Here is a 9,999-nt window from a genome sequence, read left to right on the forward strand (position 1 = left end):
ACTGTGTCTCTGAACAAGTCAATGTGGGGCCTCTGGATCTCCCCTGGATGTGCTGTTACTGTCCAGCAACTAGTATGGTTTCTGCAGAGCTAAAGCTGTGGGCCACCAAACAGCTCTCCCTGCCCTCTATAAAATTCTTGTCTTAGCAGCAATTTTAAGTGTCAACTTTTTACTATTGAACAGGAGAGGAGCAGGAGATATATATGGCATTGTGCTAGCTGGGATTGGTTAGGGAACTGCCCCTTTACCAGTGGATCATGCTCCACTGGTGACAGATTTCCTCCACATATGTCCCTTCCTGAGAATTACAGTGAACTCCCAACTTAGCTCATATAACGAAGCAAGTGCTAATAACTTGTCATGGCTGGCCGGGGTTGACTTTGAAACCTTGGCCTCGAGGTGAGATTCTCCTGAGTTTCCGCTCAAAATAAAATTGGCTTTTATGAACCGTGTGGTAACAAGCAAGGGCTGAGCGTGACTGCATGGTGTCCAGACACCTTTACGTGACTTTTGGGAGATCAGTCCTTGAAGTCTTTGGTGCGGTGTAGCCCACTGTTGGTTGACACCCTCTAGTGCTGTTGTAGTCCTAATTACTACTAGTTTTGCAGCTGAACTCTGAGCAGGCTGGGACAACATGAGTGGGATGCAGTTTTGTTTGACTGGAGTCATGTAATGTCATTTTGTCCCCTACAAAGCTCAGGCTTGTTTCCATTTTCCCACAAAAAAGCACAGTCCCCCCAGCTGGTGGAGGTGCGGACACAAACATTTGCGTGCCAAGGAATTTGGAGACCCACTGAAGGTCTCGGCAGCAGCAGTAGTGAAGGGACTGAGTTACGTCCCTACCCTGGAGCCAGGCTGACTCTTTGCATGTTTCTCTCCCAGGACTACACCATCACCATGTACTTCCAGCAGAGCTGGCGGGACAAACGTCTGGCATATAACGACCTTCCTCTCAACCTGACCCTGGACAACCGGGTGGCTGACCAGTTGTGGCTGCCTGACACCTATTTCCTGAATGACAAGAAGTCCTTTCTGCATGGGGTGACGGTGAAGAATCGCATGATTCGGCTCCATCCTGATGGGACTGTCCTGTACGGCCTGAGGTAAGTCTAAGGGGAATCTTTGTTGGTTGTGGTCGAGAATGACATCTCATCTAAACTTCCCCCATTTCCAAAGATATTCTGGTAAGGCAAGGACCCAAAAGCCCAAAAGATATTCAAGTGTTGCACAGTTTGGAAATAGTTGTTTCCTTCAGGCCTCCGAAGTCTCCTGTGCTGCTATAGACAAATGTTGGAGATGGGAATAGTCTACTCTGAGCCTTTCAGGTCACTGTTGTTCATGTTGCATAACACTTCCATTTGAAACACTCATTTTCAGTTGCTTATAATTTTCTGCAAGTTTGGCCTATGGAGATGAGACTTTGTTACTCTCGTATCTAAGGCTGAATTTCTGTAGCATTTGAGTCAAATCACTTTAGTCATTTTTGAGTATGAGATAGGAGACATGGTTTTGTACTGTTAAAAAAATGTCTCTTTACCAGAGCAATTCTGAAGATTGAGGCTTGAAAGTTGATATCTAGTAGGGGAATGGTCCTTAGTGAGGAGGCTTTTTGTGGTGTCTGGAATAAATTAACGTAGGCAAGTCCACAGCTTTTGAAAGTGCTGTGCTTGTGTGTGGTGGAGGTGGCAAAGGTTGGGCTTACTCTATTATCTGGATATGTGGAGATGCCAGGGTAGGTAAGAAAGTTAAATGGAGGGGGCAGAGGGTTAAAAGGGGAGTTTGCTGCTATAGGTAAGGGTACAGGTTTTGGATGCTGTAACTGAAACCTAGGCAAAGATTTTCCCAACCCTGCTTTGAGCATTTCTCCTAGTTTTTTTTTTCCCTTTTCAACTACCAAAATTCACAGCTGGCTTTTTAGACCTGCCTCCACATTCACAAATGATTGCGATAGCAGCTCTGGGCTTATGTCCCAGTGCAGCAAAGGGGGAGGAAAGACCTTTCTCCTTCAAAGAGGGTACACCCACCCTTCCCATTTACAGTATCAGCTCCTCTACTTCTTCGTGTTTTGTGGCAAAGTCTGACTTTTTATGATTTTTTTTTTTCCTCCTCTTTAAGTAGCAGGGGTGTTTTGGGGAGGGTAGGGCTGGGTGTAGGCATAGCAAAGTAGGAGGCTGCCCAGGGCATCATCCTGCCAGGGCAGCAAAGTGGCTGTGCCCAGTGCTTTCCCTATGGCAGAGCCCTGGGAAGCCAAAAAAGCAGCCGTTGCTGCTGGTGCTGAGGGACAGGCTGCGGTACATGGGGTGATGTATGTGCTACTTTTTCCTTGCAATTAGTGGATGCCTCTTGCTCCAGGCCCAGCAAAAGGTGCAACAAGCCCAGCTGTGTGACTCTGTCCCAGTTCTGCCTCTCCCTTCCTGGGGCAGTTACATCCTTCTCTCTACCTTGGGCCAGTGATGTTGTTTGGCTGATACCGCCAGGGACCCCTGAGCCAGCTTTACTGACCCACCAGAAAGATTGCAGCCTTCCTACAGCTGACTACCCCGAATTTCCTCATTGTGTTAAAAAAAGGAGTGAAGACTAGGCAAGAAGGTGCTTTGACTTGGGGTAGGTAGGAGCGTAAATTCAGCCTGTTGGGAAGGAGGGGGCAAAGAGTGCTGTTAAGCTCAGGCTGCTCTTTGCTGCTGAGCCAGCCCACCTGAGTGTAGAGCTGCCACCCCCAGGCTGGTGGGAAATCTTTGCACACACCTGCACAGCAAAAGAAGCAGAAATGTTAGTATATTTTTATCAGCTGCCATTTAGTCAGCTCGAATAATGAGCAGTGTGAACCCTGCAGCACAGGTGACAGGCAGTGGAAGTCCTTGAAGGGTTTGCACTAGAGCTGACTCGGGCTGGGACACTGTGCAAGCACCTCCTGTACTGTCCCTTCCCTTACCCTCCCGCGGGGTCCAGCAGCGTGGGGAAGGGAGCTCGGCTCCCTCACAAGACCTATGTGAACGGGTGAGATGAGGAAAATTGCACCCAGGCCAAAAGAAAGAAAATGACAGCTGTTTGCCCCTGTTATTTCCAGGGCCATAGTAAGAGCTGCCTGTGTTGTTTTAACTTTTGGCTGGTTTTCCTGGAAGCTGTTCTCTTGCCCCTGGAGAAAATGACAATTGCAAAAATGAAGTGCTGAGCAACTGCGGCTCCTGTTCCTGAACTGTACCTCAGGTCAGGATGGCTGGCTTTTACCGTCCTGAAAGCACAGGGGTTTTGGGGGACAAGCCAGGTGCCCTGAATGCTTGAAGTCCCTCTAGATTTATTCGTAAGTGGTATGGGCAATGTTTTCTTTAGGGCTGCTTTCTGTACTGACTCCTGCACCTGCAATTTTGCTGACAACAGAAGTGCTAGGTGCAATTTTGCAGGTGCAAATAACTGTGATCCTATTCAAAAATACATAGCCACTTGCACAGCAGGTGTAAGCAGGTAAGAAAACAGTCATTGAATATTCACCTGTGTTCCCTTTATCTTTGTAAAAATGCACCCATGCTTGTCCAGCAAACAGGAAGAAAAGTTCAGGTCCTCCCTGTGTTTTGAAGCCTGTTCTTGTCTTTTCCTGCATTTTTTGGAAGATTCATAAAATGGAGTTGCCCTGATGGAAGATGACCAAAGGAGGCAATTTCTGTTTCTTTTCCTTTGTTTGCCTGTTTGTTTTTCCCCAAGCAAGATACCATAGCTCTACTCTGACTCCTGCTATCTTCTCACCAGTCACTTCCCCCTCCTTTGAGCTGATCCTGTAGCAAAGTGACTCAATCATGCTATTTGTGGCACAACAGTCATTTTTCTTTCCAGCAGTCTCTGATGTCAGAGACCGGGGAGAATGACACCCTGGCAGGCCCCTGCCTTCAGCAAGTGTTCAAGCGACCGGCAGGATCAGGCTGAAGTGCTGGATCAGACCCCAAGGTCCAAGTTAGCTCACATGAAAGTCAATGGGTATTTTGTTTCTGACTTCAGTGAGAACAAGATCAAGCTTCAGATAACTTGTTTGCATGAGTAAATGAAGCCCTTTATTCCTCTGCTCTGCTCCATCGTGCAAGTTGTATGTCAGAAAAGCATATGCTTGGTTTTGGTAGAATTAACAAATTAGTGGATGAAGGGAGTGCACCAGATGTAATACAGTTATATCTTAGGAAAACATTTGATACAAAAGCTTACTCCGAAATTAATTCACACTGGACTCGGATTAAAAGCTGGTTGCCAGGTCTCCAACAAAAGGAATGCATACACAGCAGCGGCCTGCACTGGGGCGGCGATGCTGGGATGCTGCAGGGCTGGAGTTGGGACTGGTGTTCCCTACGCCCTTTCCCAACGAGTTAGCAGATGGCATAAATCTCAGAAGGCCAAATGGGGGCCTGAGCCCAGATCCAGCCCAGAGGGCACTCTTATCTCTGCAAACATGAAGCAAGATGTGTGGTCGGCGGTGGGAGGACGCAAACTGGCAGAGCTGACAGGGTTTTTAGGAGGTGTAACCTGGGTGATGGTGCCTGAACTCGCCTGGCCCCCGAACACCTTGCAGCAATTAAAAGTGCCTGTGAAGCATAGGAGAGCTGGTCACCTGTGGCATGCAGCAGAAAAGTGCTAAAATGATGTGGAAAGTCTGCAATACGAAGGGAGGCTTAAAGGAGCTACCCACAAAGGCAAAGCAATCAGCTATTGGCTAGTGGAGGGAGGTGGATAAAATAGTGAGGAAGAGCTGGATAGCACTGGCTGGATTCAATATATTTTTCCTCCTAATGGCTTTTTGTCAGAAATTGCATTGGTTTCATCAAATTTTAAACAAAAAATTAGGGAGAAATTTTTCATTTAAGAAAAAGCATTTCAGAGAATGTTGATGTTTCACTCCTAATTTTATGTAGAGAATTTTTCACTTATGTCAATATTTCCGTCACTATTTCAAGCTGCTTTACTACCACTACTGACGGTTGAGAGTAACATAGACAATCATCAAAGGCTTTCTCTGGACCTCCAGGGACTGTCTAGTCCACCCCTGCCACAATATTCCATAAGCTTTACATTATTACACATACAAGCTATACATTACAGTCTGAGATTTTTATCTCCTTTTCTAGACCATGTAGTAGCATCCATTTGGTAGTGAAACAAATGGACACTTGTCAAATGCTGATGTCATCAGTATTTTGCTATCTGTTTTCAGAGACCTAAAAATAGAAACAACTGTAACAATGCTGAAATTCTCATATGGTAATTTGAAATTGTATCTGAAACCAACCTTAAAACATCCTTCAGGGAAATCTTGAAGCCATTTAATTTCATTCTAATTAGGGACAAAACTGGATTCCAGCAAAACAGGTGCTTTAAGGAGCCCAGACTGCATCCCTGAGCTCGCAGGGGGAGTGGGATGCTGGGAAGCAGGAGCGAAGCCCGGTGGACAGCAAGTGAGATGCAATGCCTGGCTGGCAAGGAGCCCAGGCAATGTAAACTGAGCAACTGAAAAACTGCAGAGGAATTTGATGATGGAGTCTAAATCCTGTGCAGAGAGAATGAGGGATCTCCTCCTGCGAAGGTGGTAGTGATGGTGGGGAGCATGTGCATGTTTGTGGTTTTTTTATTCCTGTCCATGATAGTCACTGCAATGAGGTGTGTTTTAGAGATGAAGCAGTTTGGATGCATGCAAGGGTGCCAAGACATAGCAGGGCTCTAAGCCCAGTCAGTGCTCTCCTGGGGAAGCAGACCCCTGCTATCCTCATCAGTGTAAATATCTGTTCAGTGCTTAAAGCAAGGGGGAAAGAATTGTCATATTTCAAACAACTCAAAATTTGCAGTTTTAAACTGAGAGAAGCTGGGCGTATCTTCTTTAGCAGCACTTACTTTCTGCTTTTCGTGGGGGTAAGTTCCCATCAGTCAGCTGCTCCCTGCAAGGTAGCAGCTCCTGGGGGACATCAGCCCTCGCATTGCAGCAAGCTACTGCTGACCTGCTTGTGGACCAGATCTTGTTCCTGGGCAAGGCAGCAGCTGGAGCACCACTTCTAGCTCCCCTTACATAGGGAAGCAATGCAGGTTAACAGATGTATGTCAAACATCCCACCCACTCACTCATCCAGCACCAGGTATGCTGTCAGAGCCTCCCATGCCACCCTGCTGTGCGGTGCCTCCAGGGCTGCCCTGACTGCTCCCCATGATTGGGGCTCTGCTGGAGCTCATTTTGGGGACTTCTTCATAGCTCCCATCTCCAACCTGCTTCTTGATCATACCCAGCCCTGTCTGTATTACATTCCCCAGGTCCCAGCCTGGGGTTATTGGGTTCTCCAGCTGGTAGAAGGGTTTCTCCTGCTCCTGTCTCACTTGAAGCCTGCTGTTTGCAGCCATGTCCTTGTTCTCTCCATAGGTGTTATTTGATTTCCTGCAGAGAAGATGGCCTGATGGGTTAAGTCAGAGGAGTTTTTTCTGTATTGAGACCACTGAGCAATTTTCTTCTCCCATCTCACAGGCCAGAAGGGAAGAAATCCGTTATTTTTGTTTCTCCTTCCTTCCCCGAAAGAGGTTTCTCTAGGAAACTGAGAGATGATTCAGGCTCTACCCTGTCTCTAGTAGCTCTGCCTGCTCCCTCTGCAGGTTAGGCAAAGGCAACAGAAATCTGTCCTTTGGCAGCTTGGCTACAAAGAGTTGGGCTTATGTCCATCCAGCCAGCCCCTTGGAGCTAGTCCTGCAGCCTTGTACTGCTCCCACCACGGAGCTCTACTTTGGGCCAGCTCTTTAACACAAAGATGTGGGGACGGGAGAAGGGTTTGTTAGGTGGGTGAGGGGAAAAGAGAATTTAATTAGGAGCTCAGCTCCCCAGTTGAGGTTAAGGACAGATCCCCTTCTGTATTTTTGACTCCTAGGGTTGGGATGAGGGACTTAGCTGGAAACACTGGAAGGAAGTTTAATAATATGGAATTTCAGAATAATTTTAGAAGCTGTGGAGGAAATTGGAGTTCAGTAAAACAGGATAAAGCAGCAAGCCAGAGCTGCTTCTCCATCCTTAATGTTGCAAGAACAGAGGCAAGCATCATCAGGGCCTGGCTGGTAGTGCTGTCTGTGCTACATCTCCTATAAGTGTGACTTGTTTATTAGCAAAAATAGAGATCAAGGAGTATCCACAGACAGCTGATTCCCACTATCTCCTCACAGATCACTGAAACAGCTTGCGTGCCCTGAACCCCCGGCTCACCCTGGCGGCACCTCTTAGTCTTCCTGCTTATCCTATCCCAGCCACCAATCTGAGCCCGTCCCTGGACCCTGTCTATTCTTTCCCGAATCCCACAGGTGTAAGTCATGGTTTACTGTTTTAGTAATTCAACTTCATCCCAGCCCGATGCTGTTGAAGGAAGAGACCTCTTGCTCTGTTAAATGCAGGTCACTGTTGTCTGAGGCAACTGTAACAAAAGAGTTTCTTTTTAAACATGTTCCTGTTGGGTCTCTTGTCCCCCAATCCAGTTGACAACCTGCCAGACGCACAGTGCATTTGGAAGAGAATAAAGAGGCAGAAAAGCAAAACCTTGCAGCCAAGGCAACTCTGCTTTGTACTCTCCCAGGGTGGAAAAACTGTTGATCTAGATGACTGGTACCCTGAGTACTAGTTTAGAAGAGCTTTTTTTTCCTCCCCCGTCTGAGTGCAGTGCACACTGTTATTTATCAAAGGATGCCTATGCAAGCACAGATGCTTTTGGAAACAGAGTGACCTTAGCAGGATTGTGCCAAGGCTTATGGAGTCAGTTTTGGACAAACAGACACAAGGGGAAAATATTCCATATCCTTGCCTTGCTCTTGGTTCTAACATGACCTCCAGGAGTTGACAAAGATCAGACTGTGTTAAAAGAATGGCAACATTCACCACGGGTTTATAAATCCCTCCAGGCCCTTCGAAGTTTGTGCTTACTGCCAGGCAGAAGGTGACATTTGCCAGCATGTTTTTATGACTGACTTTGAGAATGTACAGAGTAAAAGTTCAGTTTTGCTTTTTTCCCCGTGTTCAGCAAAACAGCAATTTTGCCTCTCTCTACTCTTAGTCACCAGAATTCCCTTATGAGTCTAACTGCCCCATGGGGTGAGCCTGCACAAGTCCTGCAAAACCCGAGCTGCCTCCATCCATTCTCCTTATTGCTGCAAACTGCTGTGAGCTTTGGGAGTCTGTATCCTGGGGGGACAGGAGCATCTTCAGCTTCTCAGGAGATCTGAAATCCAAAAAGTTGCAACCAACGACTTAAAAAAAATGTTTACCTTTTGCTGTGAGAGTGTTTGTGTTAGTCCCTGCATAATGACACTTAATCCATACCTGCAAAATAGGGTAAGTGCCTGAACTGCTGGCTCTGTCTCCCCTTGAATTAGAAACACAATAGTGAGGGTATTTGTGTAATACTCCTCCTATTCTCATCCATACTGAATTTTAGGCAGCATCCTTTCGAAGCCAAAGGTATCAGGGAACATTCCTGGGCACTGGACATCAGTGGCCTGCATAGTCAGTTTGTTTCCTTGTTTTGGTCTGTGTCCATGAACAATCTCTTGGGCATTTCCCAGTTAGAGCACAGCAGAGGTTGGTGACCGTTCTCTGCTGGTGACAGGCATTTTACATGCAGCCAGACCCAGAATTTAAGTGTAGACAAAGGCTGGTCCATACCAATTGACATTGGCCCCAGAAACCAGTGCCAGGCATGTTAATTTGCTGGTATAGACACAGTTATGATGCAGACAGTGCAGTATTTTATTAGGATGAGCTTAAGGGAAAAGGGACCCCACTTGCTTTAGGAACCCCTCAAAGGGGTCATTCCCTCTCTCCCACCCAGTTCTCCTTAGAGAGTCTGGACCTGCACCTTTTGAAATCAGGTGGTATTTTGGGGAAGTCATTTTTTGCCACTTACACTTGTAGCTGGTGAATTTGGTTCTCCCAACACACTGGAGATGATCTAGAGGATGAGGGCCTTCAGAGCTGAAGTTTGGTAGAGAGAGATCTGACTGGAGCAGGAGCTGAAACAGCAGCTACCTTGGAGGTGGCCAGCAACAGGATAAGGGGGAGATGGAAAGAAGAAATTCAACCATGGCAGGTTTTAATAGCATGTTGGAGCTCTGTGCTGCTCTGTGTCTGTGAACTTATATAATCATTCTAAATAAGACAGAAGAAGCCATTAACAAGTAAACAGTGATGAGGAGGATTAGAGAGGGAATGAAATGGCTGGGGGTGTTCATATCAGAGAACTGAAATATTTGTGGAGGACTGATGGTTTAGAGAAACTTGAGCATTCCCTTTTGAGCTGCAGCTGCGGTGGGACAGCCCTCTGCTGCTGCCATGTTCAGCTTGCAGAGCAGGCAGTGACGGAGGGACAGCAGGGTGTGCTTGCATCACCCTTTCTGTGCCAGCATCTGCTTTGTCAATACAAGCTTCAGGTGGGCAGAGCTTTCCTCATTGTAACAAATAGAGACCTAGCACTCACCTGACTTAGAGCTTTGTGGCTGCTTTTCTAGAGATGGTCTCTACATCTCCTGGGGTTGAAGGATGCTCTCCAGAGCGAGGTATCCATGCTACTTTGGCTTCTGCTTGGATCCACTGGGTGCTGGCAGAGAAGGGAGTTCTCCATCAGCCCACAGCCTCCCAGAGCTGCTCAACATCTCATGAATGCATGTCCCTTTTTTCCTTTTTCTTTTGAGATATACAGTGGTTTCTCCACAGCCCTGTCTCCCCCCAGATGAGCTGTGCCTGCCAGCTGTGCAGCAGAGTAGCAGGGCAGTCTTGTCTGCTTGATAGCACGACTGCCCACAGACCTCAGGAGAAAAGATTAGGGTGAGGGCATGAATGTCTTTTTTGTGGGGAAGGAGGTATAAAGGTTGTGACATGTGAGGGGGCTGACCTGGAGGTCCACAGGGTGGGCAGAGATTGAGAGAAGAAAGGGGAGCTGGAGACAGAGGGTGGTGGTGGTGGCCAAGCTCAGCAGCTGGAGGGAGCTGGACCGCTTCGTTGAGCGTGTTGTG

The 9,999-nt window shown here is 47.3% G+C and overlaps 1 protein-coding gene across 2 annotated transcripts in view; it reads left to right on the forward strand.

The window, feature by feature from the left end:
* The first annotated feature begins 879 nt into the window (after nt 1-879).
* The window catches only part of LOC104073209 (gamma-aminobutyric acid receptor subunit beta-4), a 23,722-nt gene continuing 14,602 nt past the window's right edge, over nt 880-9,999 (forward strand). For both annotated transcript variants that reach the window (XM_009572908.1, XM_009572914.1), the window contains exon 1: nt 880-1,103. In XM_009572908.1, the coding sequence (XP_009571203.1) occupies nt 898-1,103 (206 nt within the window). In that variant the 5' untranslated portion in view covers nt 880-897. The remainder of the gene's footprint in view (nt 1,104-9,999) is intronic.

This window comes from Fulmarus glacialis, unplaced genomic scaffold (genome assembly GCF_000690835.1).
Source record: "Fulmarus glacialis isolate BGI_N327 unplaced genomic scaffold, ASM69083v1 scaffold2810, whole genome shotgun sequence".
Classification (NCBI taxonomy): domain Eukaryota; kingdom Metazoa; phylum Chordata; class Aves; order Procellariiformes; family Procellariidae; genus Fulmarus; species Fulmarus glacialis.